The sequence below is a fragment of the Gambusia affinis genome, linkage group LG12 (genome assembly GCF_019740435.1).
Source record: "Gambusia affinis linkage group LG12, SWU_Gaff_1.0, whole genome shotgun sequence".
NCBI classification, from domain to species: Eukaryota; Metazoa; Chordata; class Actinopteri; order Cyprinodontiformes; family Poeciliidae; genus Gambusia; species Gambusia affinis.
Genome location: NC_057879.1, coordinates 25,827,295 through 25,846,885, shown reverse-complemented (window position 1 = coordinate 25,846,885; position 19,591 = coordinate 25,827,295). Strand labels below are relative to the sequence as shown.

Genomic DNA, 19,591 nt, shown 5'->3' with positions numbered 1-19,591 from the left:
GCTTATTTTTGCACCGCGCTGCTTGTCAGCCTGAAAGAAAAGTCGCCGCTCTGTCTGATCACGGCACCTGGTCTGTTGCAGCCTCTTAAAAATGGATCCAATTTGGGTTTCGGCAGCAAGAGCTTGCTGGGGTACAAATGAGGCACCTCAGCTCGGCTGTCCACAAGCTGTGCTCTCATCCGTCTTGGACTCATTTACAGTCTGCAGAAGAGAGGAAGAGCGGATGGTCCGAATAGCCGTTGGCTGCGTTTCGGGGAGACCGTGGCGTTTCGAGGTCCAGAGACTTGTGGGCTAATTAAAAGGAGCTTGCGGCCTGTGATGTAGTCACGCTCACTGGCTGCTATGGCCGCCACTCCAGGACACCAGACAGACGGTTGCATTACTGTGCAGCTTCCTCGTTCCCTCCGGATGAAAATCATGTTGAACATTCTCTTCTGTTTGTGTCTGAGAAGGTCTGATTCTCTAGCAGCCATTAAATGTGTGTGCATGTAGGTGTGACACTCTGTGGGAGAGAGCTCGTCTATTAAAGCTTGCCCAACACTGAAACTGAAAGAAGTTTGGCACATTCAATTATGAAGTTGCATTGAGCATCAAAGTCTTCTGTTGATTCAGGGAGATGAGGGCTAAATCTGGCTCCCAGTTTTCCATCTATGACACATTTTTAGTCCTTTAAGCAATTAATCCAAGGGGCAATATTATGTAAAATTGACTTTTTTGAGTTTTCCATCATGTCATAATTTTATTCACATACCTGGACATGTATGATTGAGAAATCCTTTAACCTCCCATGACAACCATTCAACTCTACAAAACGCCTCACACAGGAGCCCTCTCCCACAAGTCCCCCATTCAGCTCCTTCAGACTAGCCAGCAGTAATTAGCAAACACGTGGTGGAACTGCTGAGCTCATTATAGGAGCTACTTCTCAGTGAAACTCTGGTAAAAATGTTGCTAAAGGGTTAATAGAGGAGCCATGTTGTGATGACTTTCTGCCCTTTTGAAAGCAATAAATACTAAGTTATATTTGAAATAAATAGCATTTTATAACAATATAAATAAATATTAATATAGTTATTTGATTTTTCTATAAATTGCCAGTCTGTGACTGGAAAACTTGTAATAATGTCCTTTTAAAGAGTTAATGGAGGAGCAATGTTGTGATGACTTCGTGAAGTCGGAGCTTCAGAAAGAGCTGGAGACAGATGCCCAATTATGAAACATTAAATTACCAACTACATTTTTTTTATTCATATCTGATATATTTATCATTTTTATAGCAACTGAAGCTATCATAGTTGCTTCATTTTGCTGTAAAATGGTACTATTAGCCTGGAAAAATGCATAATACTTCCTCTTTAATGTTTAATAAAGCAACACTCCAGCACTGGACAGACATTGTGGTACAGGAGCTCTAATACGCAGCATTTTGGTGTGACTGGACACAAAACCAATCACCTTAGATTGGTTTAAAAGCACCTCACCTCTGTGCACCTCTGAATAGTCACTTGGGTGCACTTTAAGTCATTGGAGTTGGAGTAATTACCATGGAGAAACTGTGGTGTAGAAGAATTATATCACCACAGCCGAAAAGTCATGTTTCCTGTAAGTAAAAGTCAATTAATAATTCATGCTGCCTTCAAGAGTGAGCTGATAGTTCATCACACAGAGCTGCTGCACTTCTCGGTGTGGGCAGAGCTACTCAACCATGGCGTACTTCTGCCCACTTCCCATTCCTTGTTGCTACAAGGTTTTAATGTGAGAGGAGTCTAAAATCGGGTTGTAGTGGGTTGTAGCACCAAACCAGAAGTTTGTTCAGGTGTTTCTCAGCGAACAGACAGACAGCTGACAATGACAAACCAAGCCAGCCCCCATTTCTCACTGAAGGGAGTCTGCAGATGGCGAGCTTTGACAGAGCCGTTAAGACATGTCGGCTTTCTGGGACGTCACAGACAATACCTTCATCCTACTTTGTCCAATATCTTACATGAATCAATCACTTGCTATTCAAACATTTCACTTTGTTGTAAATCTGCTGCATCTTCTTTCAACTTAAAAAGAAATGCTCCAAACGCTAATATTTTTGAAGCTGTTTTTATCCAGATTCATTAGATGCAAAATTGATTTATGCCTCTTTTGTTTGTAAGAGGACACAGACCAGCTTCAGGTTATAGCCTATAAAATTCACACCAATGTGAGCACAAGACTTCTGTAAGCATATTTCAAACGATTATTGATAACCTGCTTTATCCACAACCAGCTCTATTGTGTTTTTGGGACATTGTTCCCTAAAAAAATTCCAACTAAACTTAAACCATATCATGATCAGATGAAAAAAAGAAAGAAAAAATGATCAATTAAACGTCAAATCTGCTATGAACTCGGAGTAGCTGGAACATTGTGTCCACAGTGACCCACACAAACTGGAAAAAAGAAACAGGACCAACTACAAACCCAGATAATTCAAGTTGAAATGAAATGTGTAGCTCTGCCCAAAAACTGAGGTTGAATGAAAGCAGTGTAGCCTGTATAGTTTGAAAGAAAGTCATGGTGGATTTTGTCGTATTTTGGTAAATAATCATTACACGCTTAAAGAAGAAAACAATGACAATGACATTCCCTCTCATGGCTGCACATTATAACCTTATAATGTGCAGCCATTTTATAATCTTTTAGACAATTGCATCTGACTGTGCTTTGCCATTAGTACAGTATGTCATCTGATTTTCTCCAAAAGACATGTTAAGGTCAAGACCTGCAAAATCTCCACACGTTGCATAAGGTTAGCAGAGAATCATGCTCTGACAGATTGAAAGACTAATTGTTGAAGCTCTTTGGAGGAGCATGACAGCATCAAGACTTGCTATTTGCATATCCTTCATCTGCCTGGTGTGTCAACAAAGGAGGTTTGCTCTTTCCACTGCTGTATTCAGATGCAAAGCAAAGTGAATGTAATTATGTATGCTTTCTTTTTTTCAGAACATTTTGTTCTGGTTTTAATATGCTCTCTGTCATGAATTTCAATTGAAGTCTTCTTTGTTTCCCTTTACATTAATGGGTGAAAAAAGAGAACTGTGCAGGGTTTAATTGTATTTGTGTGGAAATGTGTTTTAATATTTGCCTGGCGGCAAGTTGGGTTAAAAATTTATATTTCATAAAGAGATGATTTGCAGCAGTAATGGCTGTTTTAGATCAGCAGCACTGCAGAGGTGTTGCTGGCCTAATGTGGCAAATATTTGGGAAAAGATTCAAAAGACGACATCACTGCCTTTAAAATCTGCTCCACAAATCAAAAGTTCAGCAGTTTCTCTTCAGCAAAGAAAACTAATAAACATGAAGGACGTAGAATACGACTTGAACAAATCAATCCGAATATTCAACTCCTAGCATCAGAAAAGTCTAGAATGTAAACACCAACATCTCCTTCACCTGCGAACTCAAATAAATGTTTTCTAAAGACTTCATTTCCTATTCGTTTCATCAGTAAATTTAACCAAGCAGGATTCCCAAAGCTCCAAGACAAACGAGCTTCAGCTTCTGCTTCTCCCCGGTGTGATTTAATGATCGTCAGGAAAATAAAAAGATGGATTTTTTTTTTTTCTTCAAGTTATTAAAGCAAAACATTCAAAAGCCTGTTTGGTAGATTTTCTTCTGCTGATTAACACCAACAACAATATTCACATATGTATGTATATTCAGCATATTTATGAAAACTTCACAGATCATTCAGTAGAAACAAGAGCCGGTCTGGACTGTTTCTTGAACTTCATCTTTATAATGTGCTGTTTTTACTGTAAAGCCTCGGTATGATAAATATTTTTGTCTGTTTTCTGATTGCAGTTAAACAAAAAGCTGATCTGGAGAAGGAAACTAAGCTCACCATCCTGGAGGCCGGAGTCGCTGATGTGAGTCCAACCTTTCTCTTCCTGTTTCCTCTCAATTAGACTCAGATTTAAATGATTTTACTGCTAAAGCCCAAACTAGTGATTTAAAGACATATATATGGAATGTAGACAGAATGCTCACTTTGAATATTTATTGAATATTGTGGAATGAAGTGATTTTATTATTGAGTCAGAAAACTTTTGTTTAAATGTGAGGAGCTTCAGGTCACAACCCAAACAGCAGGTGAGTGGCTGATGACGAGAAAACGTTTTTACTCTTCTCATAAACCAGCACTGGTTTTATTCATGAAGCTGTTTGTCTGTGTGATTGTCAGTATGAATGCACAATGAAGTCTGGTGTAATTAAGTAACAGTGGGACCTCAGTCACAATACCAGAGCAAATATAAAGTTGTGTTAAGTATTTTTTTATCCAGGCTACTATAAAGCAAGCTTTGTTGAACTTATTACACCTGAATGGAAAGTTACTCACTCTCTGTTAGAGGTTGTAATAGCATTATTAGTGGTTCTTATTGAGAGGTTAAATTTATAGGATAATTTATTTATAAATTTAGATGTTAGGTGTAGTAGTAATTTATCTTTATAGTATTATTAGTTTTACCTCTGAACCACTGATCACAGCATGAATGAAACAACAAAATAACAACCAAACACTCTTTGAAAGTAAGCAGAACTTCATCACCTTCCTTAAAGTTCAGTTTCTCTCTCTCAGTTTTCTCCTGCACGGTTATTTTCCACCAGCTCAGCCGTAAATGGACTGCAGAGCGTCTGCTCTCCACTATTGATTCAAGAGTTATTTTGTAACGATGATGGCATGCTGTTCGCCGCGCTTATATAGGAGGAGGGAGCAAGAAATGGTTTTAGAAACGAAGGCTTGCAAGAGAAAGAGAAAAGTTCGAGGGCTGAAGGTGAGGGATGGACGGAGGGTCTGCTGAGGTGATCAATACCAGACAATTATTGCCAATTGACGATATGTTGTAGGAGAGAAAACTATAGAAAGTCCCGTCATCTAAAGCTGCAAGACCAAAGGAAAGCAAAAATCTGTAGCTCCCAGCCTGCAACACAACATCCATCACACCCCTCACTCTGTTTATTATAGTTTTATCACATACTCTAAAGTGAGAATATTAGCATACTTCATCACACTGACAGGTTGAAAATAAAACAGATGAGAAGTTAGTTTCAGCAGTGGAAAGGAGGCCATTTGTTCACTCACAGATTTGCAAACTGAAACTAAAAAAAGGCCCGTAGCTTTGAGCGTGGGGTTTATTTGGCAAGCACCTGGGTGAGTTGTCGTTTTCCTGCACGATAATGGCCTGATGTAGTAGTAATGTGAAAATGTGTTATTCCAGTGAAACGATAACGCGGTGAGCTGCATGCAATAAACCCGAAAAGACAAAAGAGCTGAAAAGTAAAATTAATCATGATTTATTGCAGGGTTGTAAAAGTTTATGCACCTTAGAAAGAAGCCGTTAGTAGGATTTACCGGCTGAGAGTGGATCAACGTAACTGATGGACAATGTTTGTGCTCATCCACATGATGGATGGATGGATGGATGGATGGATTGATGGATGATGGATGGATGGATGGATGATGGATGGATGGATGGATGGATGGATGGATGGATGGATGGATGGATGGATGATGGATGGATGGATGGATGATGGATGGATGGATGGATGAATGGATGGATGATGGATGGATGGATGGATGGATGGATGGATGGATGATGGATGATGGATGGATGGATGGATGACGGATAGATGGATGGATGGATGGATGGATTGATGGATGATGGATGGATGGATGGATGATGGATGGATGGATGGATGGATGGATGGATGGATGGATGATGGATGGATGGATGGATGGATGGATGGATGGATGGATGGATGGATGGATGGATGGATGGATGGATGGATGGATGGATGGATGGATGGATGGATGGATGGATGATGGATGGATGGATGGATGGATTGATGGATGATGGATTGATGGATGGATGGATGGATGGATGGATGGATGATGGATGGATGGATGGATGGATGGATGGATGATGGATGGATGGATGGATGGATGGATGGATGGATGATGGATGGATGGATGGATGGATGGATGGATGGATGATGGATGGATGGATGGATGGATGGATGGATGGATGGATGGATGGATGGATGGATGGATGGATGATGGATGGATGGATGGATGGATGAATGGATGGATGATGGATGGATGATGGATGGATGGATGGATGGATGGATGGATGATGGATGGATGGATGGATGGATGGATGGATGGATGATGGATGGATGGATGGATGGATGGATGATGGATGGATGGATGGATTGATGGATGATGGATTGATGGATGGATGGATGGATGGATGGATGGATGGATGGATGGATGATGGATGGATGGATGGATGGATGGAGGGATGATGGATGGATGGATGGATGGATGGATGGATGGATGGATGGAGGGATGATGGATGGATGGATGGAGGGATGGATGGATGGATGGATGGATGGAGGGAGGGATGGATGGATGGATGGATGGATTGATGGATGATGGATTGATGGATGGATGGATGATGGATGGATGGATGATGGATGGATGGATGATGGATGGATGGATGGAGGGATGATGGATGGATGATGGATGGATGGATGGATGGATGATGGATGGATGATGGATGGATGATGGATGGATGGATGGATGATGGATGGATGGATGATGGATGGATGATGGATGGATGGATGATGGATGGATGGATGATGGATGGATGGATGGATCTTTTTAAAAGTTATTTCCTTTCCAAGCTGAACATAAATTTCTATGCCAGGCATCAGTGAGCAGGTTTCAGTTCATTTCATGGAAAATGTGCAGCGGTGTCGATTATTATTATTTTATTTTAGTTTTTAATGTGGATAATGATGACACACAGTCAGAACTGGCAGCAAAAGAGTTTTAAAAATCAACCATGCTGTCACGTTTGAATAATTTTCATGTCTTGCTCGATTTTCTGAGAGTGACTCAGCAAATCTCCTGCTGTTCACGATTCGCGACGCCTTTTTTCCAGACAATTATTCTCTAAAATCCGTCATTCAGATTTTTTTCCTTTTTCACTTGAAGACTTAAGTATTTTTCCTTGCATGTACTTGTGTTTTTCAGAATTTTTGCCTCCAAGGTGTGAGCAGCCTTGAAAAAAGTCACAAAAAATTGTAATGCAGAATGTGAGTCTGCATGCATGCTCCTATATTTGATTAAATCATATAAAGTTTGTACATTATGATGAGCTTGCAAACTGAAGTGACGGAAGAAGCTGATTTTATTTTTCTTTGACCTTTATTCATTAATTTCCTTGATGTAAAAATTTGGGCTTCCAATCCATTTAAATTGTAAATGATGACATTTTTTGCATTCCATTTTTATTTTTTATTTTTTGAATAAAAACTCCGTTACCCTGTTCATACTTTTGCAAGGACTCTTTTAATATAATCAAATTTTTTTAGAAACCTTAATTTAAATCTAATTCTTTTTTCTTGTCTGCAGTCCAGGTCCAGTTTTGCTTTGACACCTTTTTATGAGGTTGGAACTATTATAGTTATGAATGAAAGAAAATTACACATTTTAAAGGTTAAAACAAAAATGCTAAGTTTCAGAAACTTTCAACATTTTATTACCATAATCTGGAATGAATATAATGTGGTAATTTTTCAGTGACTGAGGCTGTAATGTAAACAAATGTTCTGAAATCATCCTCATTACCAACAAGAGAGTTTATACCCTTGAACTAATAGCATGTAATAATAAAATTCACAAAGCTGCACTGTTTGCTTTATTTTATAGGCTGGACTAAAAAAACACTTTGGTTTAACTAAAATAAATAAGTTTACTTCCATTTTTGCATCAGGTCACAATCTTTTTCCAGTTACAAATACAAAAAATATAGAAATAATCAAAAATATGTAAAAAAATATTCTCCTCTTCATGCTTCTTGAAGGTCCGTTCATCAGATCATGGTGAAATTATAAGAGCAGCTTCTGACTCTATCAAAGACAGATCATATTCAGGACAGCATTACTGAAATAAAAGACAATATAGAGGATTTCATTGCACTGCTACAGGTAGTAAAAAGTAGCGGAGAGAGCCTCATATCTATATAAAAACTATAACTGATTCATTTGACCATAGAGATGATTGGCTGCAGCTAGAAAATGTTCTTCACCATCTAGATATCAACCCCCATCTTTTACACTGATCTGATTTTTATTCTGTGAAGACAAGGCAGCAGCAGCATGAATGTTGGCAGATTTCACTCTGAAGAATGTTTAACAGCTCCTTTAAAATGAGCTTTTTGAGGTACACCTTTTCAAAATGAACAGCTATACATGCATGTAGTATCTGCAAATAGGTCTGTGAATGGTTTAAACTTTAAACTTTATGGTAAAATACTGTAAATACATAAATATTAGCATGGTTTAAATTTGAACCCTTTACAACATCAGACCTCCTCAGACTTTATGCAGACTGACTTGATCTTAACTTGTCAAATATTCAAGCATTTTTGTTTTAGCTTTTAACACTTGCTATACAAAAAGACTTGATACTAATATAACCTCATATAAGAATTGTAAGCATAAGCAACAATTTTTGAAAACTAACAAGTTTTAAAACATTTGACCAAAGTGTGTGGAGAGAAGAGACCCTGAGGAAAACAATTGTCCTTAAAACTCAATTTACATAGTTTATCTGAAAAATTACCTTTTAAATAAGACACAAATGTCTTATTTAGTTTGTAGTTTTTTTGGTATTTTGCATTCCTGTGGTTTCATCCCTGTCTGGAGAATATATTGTGTTGAATAAAATCTGAGTGTATTGGTGGCTGATTTGCTCGAGCCACAGTGAAAATGCTCCGTGAGGATTTTACAGGAAGTGTTTTCCTGCCTGTGGTTTCGAAGGTTGGGATGATGGTATCTGTTGTAATGACACACTATTGTTGTTTGCAGCATGAAAGCAGAGCTGGATTTGAAAGAGCATATTCATGAAGCATCCAGACCCGGATCAAGGCTGTCTGTTCGCCATGTCGCTCTGCCCTACCTGCAGTTTTTGTCACAAAGAGAGAAATAAATAATCGAAACCCAAAACAATGACATGCAGACAGAATGCAAAGGAGACCGAATGTACACGAGATTTAGATCTGTGTGTGATGGAGTGAGAGTAACCCTGAGTGTTTTGTGTGGGTGTTTTTTATTATTTTTTTCTCTGCACTCTCTGCACTCTTTTATCCTTGTGCATCGCTTTCTGTAGATATTCAAATGGGTTCATGCAAAAATTAGATGGAGAGGCTGTTGAAGTGTTGGTTCTCCTTTCTGTCTGCAACCAAAAAGTCTTTGATATGATAATGACAGCTCGCCACAGGGGCACTAAAGGCCAGATGCATTCAGAGATTCAACCCAGGTGTCTGTCAAATTCTGAGCTCTACCTGCTTACAAGACCCAGAGAACGGAAACAGTCTAAAACTCCACTTTTCTGCTAGCTTCTCAAAATCTTGTCATATTTTGTATCTGCACTGTTTTCCTGTGGAATGAGAGTCACTGTAAACCAAAACTATACGTAACACTTTGTAAATGTTACAACACTGTTTGTTTACCAACTAGCTGGCAGTTTTGGAATTTAATGAACCAAAGCAGATTAATATAAATATTTCTCATCTTTATGAAATCTTAAAATAATAAATAAAAAAAGAAAAACAGAAACTGAGAAGCATTTGTTCATGTATGCCAAGATTTCGCCTAATAGCTTTTTGGGAACCAACTTATTAATGGTAAAATTCAATAAAATGATTAAAAATCTAAAGAAATATGAAAAGTTTTACAGGCTTTATTAAGAGCATTGTGTTATTGCTTGAGCTCATGAGTCTTTTTGTGCCTGATCTATTTGAAAGTGGTCAGTTAGTGTTGATGTATGGGCGAAGTGGGCTGCCTTCCCACTATTGTTCTGCATCTTTAGCAAACTGGCAACTGTCTTATGATCATCTTCAACCCATGAGGTAAGACGTATGAAGATTAATCAGGCGTTCTCTGCATTTTCTGTGAACCTTGCAGACTCCATGCAAGCCGATAGTTTACATTTCTCGTTACAAATGTCTTCCTTTCCAACAATCGGACTGGGTGTTAGGGAGCTTGGTGAGCTAGCTGGATGCCTAACTAATGGCTGCTCTGCATCCGTGTGACTGTTTGTGCTAACTCGACTGTTTCTGCACTAAGTAAAAGTACAAAGTCATAAAAATGTATTTTTTTGCAGACGAGTCGCCTTCAGTACACGTGGACCAACACAGGGTTAAGTAACCAGAGTGAGTGACAGTCGTCACCTTCCAGGACTCCTTCTGATGTGTTGTAGTTTTTATAAACTGCTATCTTATCTAGCTAGCTTATCTCTTTGATCTTGTCCATGATGTTGGAGATGTTGGAATGGCAGACATTGATTTTGGAGACATAAATATAGATTGACTGTGATCAATATGTTGGCTGCATGGTTAGTATAGACGGTTAGACTCTGAACCCTCTGGCCCAATCTGAGTTAGAATCCAGACCGGGGTGCAGCTGATCAACCATTAGCGTCCAAGAAAAAGCCGACTTACATTTGTGTTTCATAAATATGGAAGTACTATTTGTTCTACATGTTCTTTGTTTACTTAGAGGACTCTGCGAGTTCAGCGCTGTCTTTCTTCTACCTGTTCTGCATTCTACTCAGCATGTTCAGCTCACACTGTTGTGACTGTGAGCTTTGCTTCAGCAGACCAGCTTGTTGCTTTCAGAGGCTGACGGGCGCCCGCTGGTCTTTCTGGCAAACAGCCTGGCACAACAGACATCTGCTGTGCAAGACTCACACCTCCTTTTCCTTGTGGCACAGGTGCTAAATAGGCTGTTAGGCTCAGTGCAGGTCACCTGGATAGTTAAAGTAGGAAATAAAAGGCTATTTTTTCAATGCACAGAGAATATTTTTTTTTCTTTCCTCACATAACTTGCTTCAAAGAGGCTGTTCAAGCTGAAAAGGTGTGTGTAGTGGCAGCAGCACGGAGCCTGGTATTATAAACCTGTAGACTCGGTGGAGTGTCCTGAATATTAAACTGTGATTTCAGCTGGACAACGCACAGCATTAATGCTTCCTGTAAATGCATCGCTGAGCAAATGGCTTGGTGATCTGAAATGGCCTGTCTCATCTGTAACGAGTCACGCTTGATTGACCAGGAGTATCTTGGCTTGGTAGGAGTCTTATATTGTGGTTAGGTCGCTAAATAATTACAATGTCACTGTGTTGTAAGAAGGGCTTCACCAATTACATCCAAAGTTACCTGCATGCATAAATAAATGCATCAGGATTTATTCATACGATTCTGACCTGTCAGGTTGAGGACAGTGGCAACTTTGGACTCTGTGGTTTAGAATACCTTTGGGTTCGACGTTCATGGCATCTGGAAAAGGATTAGAGCCACTAAAAAAAGAATCTGACGTTTTTTCTCACAATCCAGAATTTTATCCTAATTTTGGCTTTTCTCAAAATTCTCACTTTAATCTCAGAATTTTGATAATTTTTTTTTTCTGAATTCTTTCTTCAATATTTGAAGTCAGAAATGTAAGAAAAACTTTTGAGTAAACAAGCCAGAATTCAGAGAGAATTGGAAATCAGAGAAAAGAAGTCAAAATTCTGGAAAGGAAAAGAAAAACAAAATTCTGAGATTAAAGTCAGAATTTTTTCTCCTATCCCTCTTCAGTATCTCTCAGTACAACGTAGGTTAGAATTTTTCTGACATTGGTTTTTAAAATTGTTACTTTAATCTTCTGATATCAAAAGTCAGAACTCTGAGAAAAAAAAGTCAGATTTTTTGTGGCCCTCATCCGCTTCTGTAGATTTTCAGTCTAGATGGACATCTTTGATTTTTATTTTTTTAGGCTTTATTAACAGATTTGTTTGAAGCTCTGAGCTGTATGGATGCAGCCAGAATGAACATTTTGGGCTCCACCTCCAAAAGTATCCAGACCCCAAAGTTCAAAATGTTTTGTTAAATTTTGTATAATAGATCAACACAAAGTAGTTCACAACTCAAAGGTAAATGATAACTTTCAGCATTTTCATATAGAAAACCCTGAACAGTGTTATTTTTTGTATTAACCCCATCAAGAAAATCCAGACCAACCAACAACTTTCAAGTCATCAAATTTGTAACAACAGAACAAAAAGCAGAAATAAAAATGAGCAGAAGTTTAAGTTATGCAAGTGTTTATCATAAGCTGTTTTGTTTTTTCCACTGAACACCTGCTTTGCTTAAATCCTCCGGTTTTCCAGCCGCAGTGACATTCTCCACACACTGCGTGGCATCTGCAGCTGAAGGTTCCTGCTAGCTGGGAGGCTGCTTGCTCATCTGCATAGCTCACACCGGACTCTGGCCGTCTGACTGGAAGACACAGGCCGCTGTGCTCCACAGGTGGGCATGAAAGGGTTTGTTAGAGCCTGCAAGCCTGAGCCGTAATCACCGCCGCCCACAACAGCAGCCATTACAAGCTCACCGGAATATTTCTGCCTCCGCGGGCTGATGTGTGCTGCCACCCTGCAGCTGACGGAGCTGATGTGCAGCGGTGGAGTGATCTGTTTGTACAGCTGTGGTGTGGGTGTGTGTGCAGGCGGTAATGGACAGAGGTGCCTGTGGAAATGTAGAATGCATCTATGTACATAAACACAAACTGGAGAGGAGTAGGCACGTAAACAATTCAGTGAAGCGAATGGAGGGATCATAAATACAAGCTGGGAATGTAATTTAAGTTTTCATTTAATTATATTTTTTGACTTTAGTTTAAAATGTTTGGGTTTATGCATTAAACTGCATAAACATATTTTTTGTATGTTACTTTGGAAGAAGATATTCAGTAAATAAGTACTGAATAATGACATTAGCCTCCTCAAGCAGGCTGCTCTGAAATTCATACATTGAATATGTGCAGCACTGGCAGCGATTATTATTCAGTATTTGCTATAATCTTGCAATACCAAGATTAAGTTATCACAAATGGATTAATGTTTGTTAATGCCGCTTTTTGGCCTTAATCAAATATTAAATGTATGTTGATTCACTAAAATCTGATACCAACATAATTAAAATTCTCATTTCTAAAAGTTCTTTAAGACTTCAAGCTTTCATTTAAACAAAAAAAGTAAAAAGAAAGAAAATCTTCTGGTTCTCAGTTTCTGTGTATAAAGCTTATGCCATTATGTATTTGTCCTGTTGTAGACTTTATTCATGTTTTTTTTTTCTTTTTGGTGGAGGCTTTGCATGGTTGAACCATTGTTCTCTCTGGTTTTCGATGCTGTGCAGCTGGAAGGATTTTTGCTCTCACTTTTTTACTTTATAACACTCGATGCTTAACCTTGGCAACAAGGTGTTGTTTTTTGACTAGGAGCAGCTGGTTAGCATCTCAAACGCTCAAATAATACCTGAACTATGACCCCGAATCCCAGGGGAGTTAAACGGAGACAAAGAGGAAGTTCAAACCATCTCAGTTTATCATAACGGGCTTGGATCACATCCTCAAATACCTCTTCCTGGTTTTCTATCCAGACGGAGATTTAAAGTGCAGCAGCAAAAGCAAATGGGTCAGATTAGCAGTACTTTATAACCAGAACTTGTTACTTTGGAATATTGTCTCTGCTGCCTGAGAGCAACAGTTATTAGTCAGAAGCTACGTCAGGTTTGCCACGATACTGACTGCTACTGGAGATTCTTACTGCACATAACTTCACCATCCATAACGACTCATTGAAGATACATAGATATGAGTTATGACATTTAATTTCAATTTAGCATGAGCCAAACATTTTTTTGATTCAATTTCAAACATGATGGAAACACATGGCACACTCCAGCAGTGTAATCATCTTTTATATTACAGTTTTCTCTATGAATTTAGCAATTTTCTAGATCATTTATTTCAGGGATGTTGAATTCATTTTCGTTTTGGGCCAAATCAAGAACATGAATGCTCTTAAAGGGCCGGTTGTACCAGAATGTATTGATAAAACCCATTCACAAACTGTTAAAATATCAAGCAATTCTTACATATCATTGAATTTTCGTGATTTTTTTGCAATAAAAAGTGTTTGTGGTAGTAATTTGGAAATATTTGCACTTATTTATGATGGTAAATTTGACTCTATTACTCGCTGTGCAGATCATATAATGTGACATCAATTAGGTTTGAGGCAGCTGTTTAGTACAAGTAAGAAAGTTTGACAATTTTTGATTAAAATCTGCAAAAACTCCTAATTATTTGCTCAGAAAAGTGCAGGGATTTGTTGATTTTGGTGAATTTCCCTGATAATTCTAAAGAAACTGGAGGGACTGATTGATATAATTTGGCAGCAAATGGATAAAACTGCATTAATTTGATTGACAATATAATATTTAAGCACACTTAGTGTTTAGTCTGGAATCTGGAGGGCCACACAGAAACCCACAGCGGGCCGGATTTGGCCCACGGGCCTAGGGTTTGACACATGTGATTTATTTCTTAGCCAGTCTGCTGTTTTCACCTCCTCACAGTTTGGGTCACAGGGCAGAAGATCCATTAGGGAACCCCAAAGATCTCTCTGAAGGTGCTCTGGAGCTTTAAGATGTTCCCTACAGTGAGTTCTGCGTCTGTTTGGGTTCTCCTCTCAGTAGGATGAGCCTGGAAAACCTCCAAACAGAGGAACATAAAGGTTCCTTATAAGAGCTGCGTTCTTACATGGCAAATTAGTCTCAGAGGAGGGGAGTGATCCATTCAGCTCTGACAGCGGGCCGTGTAGATTGGTGAACCTTCTTACATGAGGGGGGCCGGGAACCAACATGGGGGAGGGGAACGCACCCGATTGCTCGATGGTCAAGCTTTGACCCCTGGAGCTTTTCTCCACCCAAACGACTGAATAAACAGAAACGCTGGAGCTAATTTAGGATGTTTGTTTGTGACTGCTGTCATTCGGATGTTTATTAAGGAAGTGAGTTATTAAAAAAAACGTGATATATATTATAGTACTATACTAAATTCTTGAGTCATTCTTCATTTCTGTGTTCTGTAGTTCCTGAGGTCCAGTTTAAACCTAAATCTAAGTTTTTCTCTTTGATATATGAGTTACTTAGAATCAAATTCCTCCTAAACTCAGAGTTAAGTTGTTCAGCCAAAAGACGACTGAAGTTTGGACAGTTGCCTAAAATGTGTAAAAAAAGTCAAAAGAATAACTTCCACAGACCTTGAGAAGGTCTGGAAAAGTATTACGATCAATTTAAAAGACTGAAAAGAAAATCTGGTTGCTTGGAAACAAAAATATAAAGATGTTTTTATATGGTATCTACAAACTATTGAAACACACTATTTATATAATATTTTAATCATCTTTTGCGTATTTCAGTTTGTTGCACTGCATTGGCCATAAATGTTTGCTAGTTCAGCTTAACCTTTCTTTGTATGTTTGAAACGCAGCTAAAGGCTGTTTTTATGTATTTCAATTAATGTTCAGTGAAGCCACAGTGAGTGGTGTGCTAATTGTTCACATTTGGAGTTAATTATGATCTTGGTTGTGTTTGCTCATATCTGTAGTCAGGGCAGTGTAAATGACCTGTCATTGTTCACTTTGCTCTCGTCAGTTTTTCTTCTTCTTCAGTCTGTCACATTCCAGTTTGCTAATGTAGCCGTTTCACTTGCAGCATGAACAGCCTGCTGAGTTATTAACACTAATCTGTTCTCAGGTTATCATTTTACTGTCAGCTCCTCTGTTGTCCTGCTGAAGACGATTGGTAGAAGATTGATATCTGTACCGATGATGGTTAAGTTATTCACTCTCATGAGACTAATCTGATTCACTATTAGGCCTTTTGGTGCTTTAACCAATAAAAACAGACTTAACTACACCTGTAGTAGTGTCAGACAAAAAACTGTAAATAATTTAACATCTTAGGGCTGCACAGTGGCGCAGTTGGTAGAGCTGTTGCCTTGCAGCAAGAAGGTCCTGGGTTCGATTCCCGGCCGGGGATCTTTCTGCATGGAGTTTGCATGTTCTCCCTGTGCATGGTGGGTTCTCTCCGGGTTCTCCGGCTTCCTCCCACAGTCCAAAAACATGACTGTCAGGTTAATTGGGCTCTCTAAATTCTCCCTAGGTGTGAGTGTGTGTGTGAATGGTTGTGTGTCTTTTATGTCTCTGTGTTGCCCTGCGACAGACTGGCGACCTGTCCAGGATGACCCCGCCTCTCGGCCGGGACGCAGCTGAAGTTGGGCACCAGCAACCCTCCTGACCCCATTAGGGAAGAAGGGTGTAAGAAAATGGATGGATGGATGGATTTAACATCTTTCCATTGTGTTTTAGAAATTAGTTCTAATGGTGATGCTCATCTATCGGGTTAAAGGCAAACAGATAGAACATTTTAATGTTAGTTTGACTAATTAAAACCAGAAGCTAGTATTAGTGTTCTTGAACTCTGATACACTCTACCGTTTTTTATCACAGAATTTAATTACCTTTTTTAAATGTTTATTTTCTGTTATTAGTTGAAATTGCATACATTGACAAAATAAATGTGTTCAATTCAAAAACATTATTTGCTCCTCAGTTATAGAAAAAATATACATTTGAGCTCAACTATTGTTTTTATTCTGTTATTTAGGTTTTTCAACCATCCGATTCGGGCAAATTGTTATTTTTCAGTTTTCCAGAATTTCAGTAATTCCTGTTCAGTCATGGAGCTTCTCTGGAAATATGGACTGTGTCAGATAATCTTACAGCAGTTACACTCTAATGTAAATGTTGGTACTGGTAAACAGATCCCACTTGAAGAACAGATTGTAGCTCTCAACAAGCTTTTTTGATCTGAAATGGAAATAAAATCCAACCAAAGTCAAAGATGGCTGAATTGAATGATAAATAATGATATATATGATTTCTAATCTAATAAAGGTGACAAACAATGAACTGTAGAAGAATTAAATCTTGTATGACTGATTTAATCAGTCAGTAATGTTTCAGGAGATCATACTTTTCAAAATATGACCTCCCTGCCAGGCTGCTAACATTTCTATCCTGGTAACCTGTTTTTACGTTGGCAGGTGCAGGAGGAGTGGAGGGGCAACGAGTGAATTTTCTAAATGATAAATTAAAACAAAGTGACCAGAATTTGTTTTCTTTTGGGCCTCTGATGTTAAAGTTGCTAGAAGTGTTTAGCCTTTACAGAGAGGTTTATTGTTACGACATTATAGCACAAATGGACGTCTTTAAAAGTGTCTTTAAGCTTTTAGACGGACTCAACAGAGCCTTCACCTGACCTAAAATGAGTTTTGAATGCAACCATTTTGTTGTTGAAAAGTGTACATTATCATCTGTGTACCAGTTCTTGACTTCATTATGAAGCTCAGGGTGAAACAAAGTGAGTGGTAATGCTGTGAAAATTCTGTTTTTATGCTTTTCTTGAACCACTAAGACATCACATCTTTAATGGTCCCTTTTTTAAAAGGAAGTTTAATGCACCAGACATTATTGCACTCCAACTACCTCCGCTGCTGTTTTCCGAGCAGTTTTGCAACTTTAAAAGTGCACTCCAGGCAAACAACACGGTGCCAAATAATGTTTTCGATCGAGCAATCTCCCACAGGTCTGACCTTGGCAGCTTTTATCAGGTGATGAATACTTTCAAAAGATTGCAGCGGCTGGTTTATAGCCAGCCTCCATCCAAATACTGGAATTCTCTCTGCCTTAACCTTCCTGCCAATAAAACGGAAGATAATACTTGATTGTAGATTTCATCGCATTGATAATTTAATCTCAATTGGAAAAAAAGAGAAGAACATTTAACTGTTGATGGAGCTTTATCTGCTATCTCTTAAAGGACATCTGTGGCTCTTCCACATTTAAATTCCCGTTCCCCGACACATTCTGCCTTTCCTCTGTTGGATCCGAATGTTTGCAGCAGTAAATAAACCGTTTGTGTTTTGATAAAGCTTAAACAGCCAGTATTGAACATTCAGTAACCATGAAATGAGAGCAGTGATCAGCGTGATGGATGACTACCTGTCTTCTAGGTGTCTGTCACAACCGAGTGATTGCCGTCAATTAGAAAACTCCACGAGGGAAGGCTGATTAGAGAATTAACTGCAGGAAAGATAAAGGCTTGCTTGGCGATGATTCTTCTTGTTTACCTGATACTTACCAATAGAAAGCCAATTACTTTATTTCAAAGTTTACTTCAGATAAACTCCAAAGGACAAGATGTGAATTCTTCTAAAATAAATCAAACAACAGGTTACTTGGCTTGCTTTTAATTGTTTTACTTGGAATTTCATGAATTAACAATTGAATAACTGATTTGGATAGGGGTACGTTTCATTGACAGCATTCACTGTTTGCATTCCCTAGAAAATGTTGTCTTACCGTAACTTTGAACTTTCCAAAAGGCTGCTAGTATTTCCTAATGCACCATTTTTCTTGATCAAAAGACATTTAAAGCTCAAAGGAATGAAATAGAGCAACGTTGCTGTGGTACGTTCAGCTTTCCTGATTGAATCTCAGCCTGAATGAAGTGCTGACATGCCTTCATAGAACATATTGGGATCTTTTAAATTTGCTCTCTGCTTGCTTTCTGGTTCCTCTAATTTCTGAAGGTAAATATTATTTTCAATCTCATAGACTCACAGCTAATCTGCAAACATAAATCATCAAAAAATCAATGGAAACATTCAAAAAGCTGATCAGCAATGGACTGATTTCCATTGATTGAAGAAGGAGGTACATTATAGGGCCACTCTTCTGCAACTTCAACCTGAGAAATTTGCTGTATTGCCTTTAACATGTTGCTAAGGAAGTTTGTCAAGAAAGAAACTGTAACTCTAAAAAAACCAGTTTCTGGCTAAATCCTGAAGTCAGAAACTTTACCAAGCCCACTGACTGAGCTGTGATAGTTCATAGTGAAATTAGAGGCTTAAAGAATTATATTTGCTTACTTTGGAAAACAGCTCTAAACTCTTCGAGCTGTATTCAAAGGAATACAAGTTGTGGTGTTTACTGCTGAATATCGTGATTCATTTCTTCTTCTTTTCGGCGTATTTGATCCTAAGTTTTATGTGGCGCCTCCTTACGAATGAGGATAATAAATGATTCAACTAAAGATATGCCTCAGGATAGAAATTTCACTTTAGCTGAAAGGCTGGGAATTTCATTGGATGAAACAGTCATAACTCACTTTCATATAATAAATGTGGTTTCATTCACTATTCTTTCCTGAAGTTGCTGCGAGCTGCCAAAACTAAAACAAGATTAAAACAAGAAGCACGACCAGATTTATGCTCATCGTCAGTTTGCCAGACTGATGCGATCGAACCCAATGACGTAAATCTTGGATCATTAGAACTTGAAGTTTATTCCTTTGTAATTTATTCTGTTTTAGAGCATTAAAAGCCAAACAGTACCCACTCTGGGGATCGCTCAATTGAATTTTCAGTTTCCTCCATCATTCCAGCCCTTCTCTGGCTTGGATCACACCAAAGAGTCTGGCTGTAAATCTCTCACCACCTTGTCCTGACACTTTTTCTCTCAGCGACTGCTGGCCGCCGGCACGTGCGTCTCATTAGCATTGGCTCGGTTTCCCCAGATTAGCAATAATTAAACTGTGAAATT

At 38.6% G+C, this 19,591-nt stretch overlaps 1 protein-coding gene across 2 annotated transcripts in view; it reads left to right on the top strand.

The window, feature by feature from the left end:
- LOC122841639 (receptor-type tyrosine-protein phosphatase N2-like) overlaps nt 1-19,591 on the top strand; it is a 180,379-nt gene that overhangs the window by 93,040 nt on the left and 67,748 nt on the right. For both annotated transcript variants that reach the window (XM_044135112.1, XM_044135113.1), the window contains exon 12: nt 3,838-3,902. In XM_044135112.1, coding sequence (XP_043991047.1) covers nt 3,838-3,902 — 65 coding nt within the window. The remainder of the gene's footprint in view (nt 1-3,837; nt 3,903-19,591) is intronic.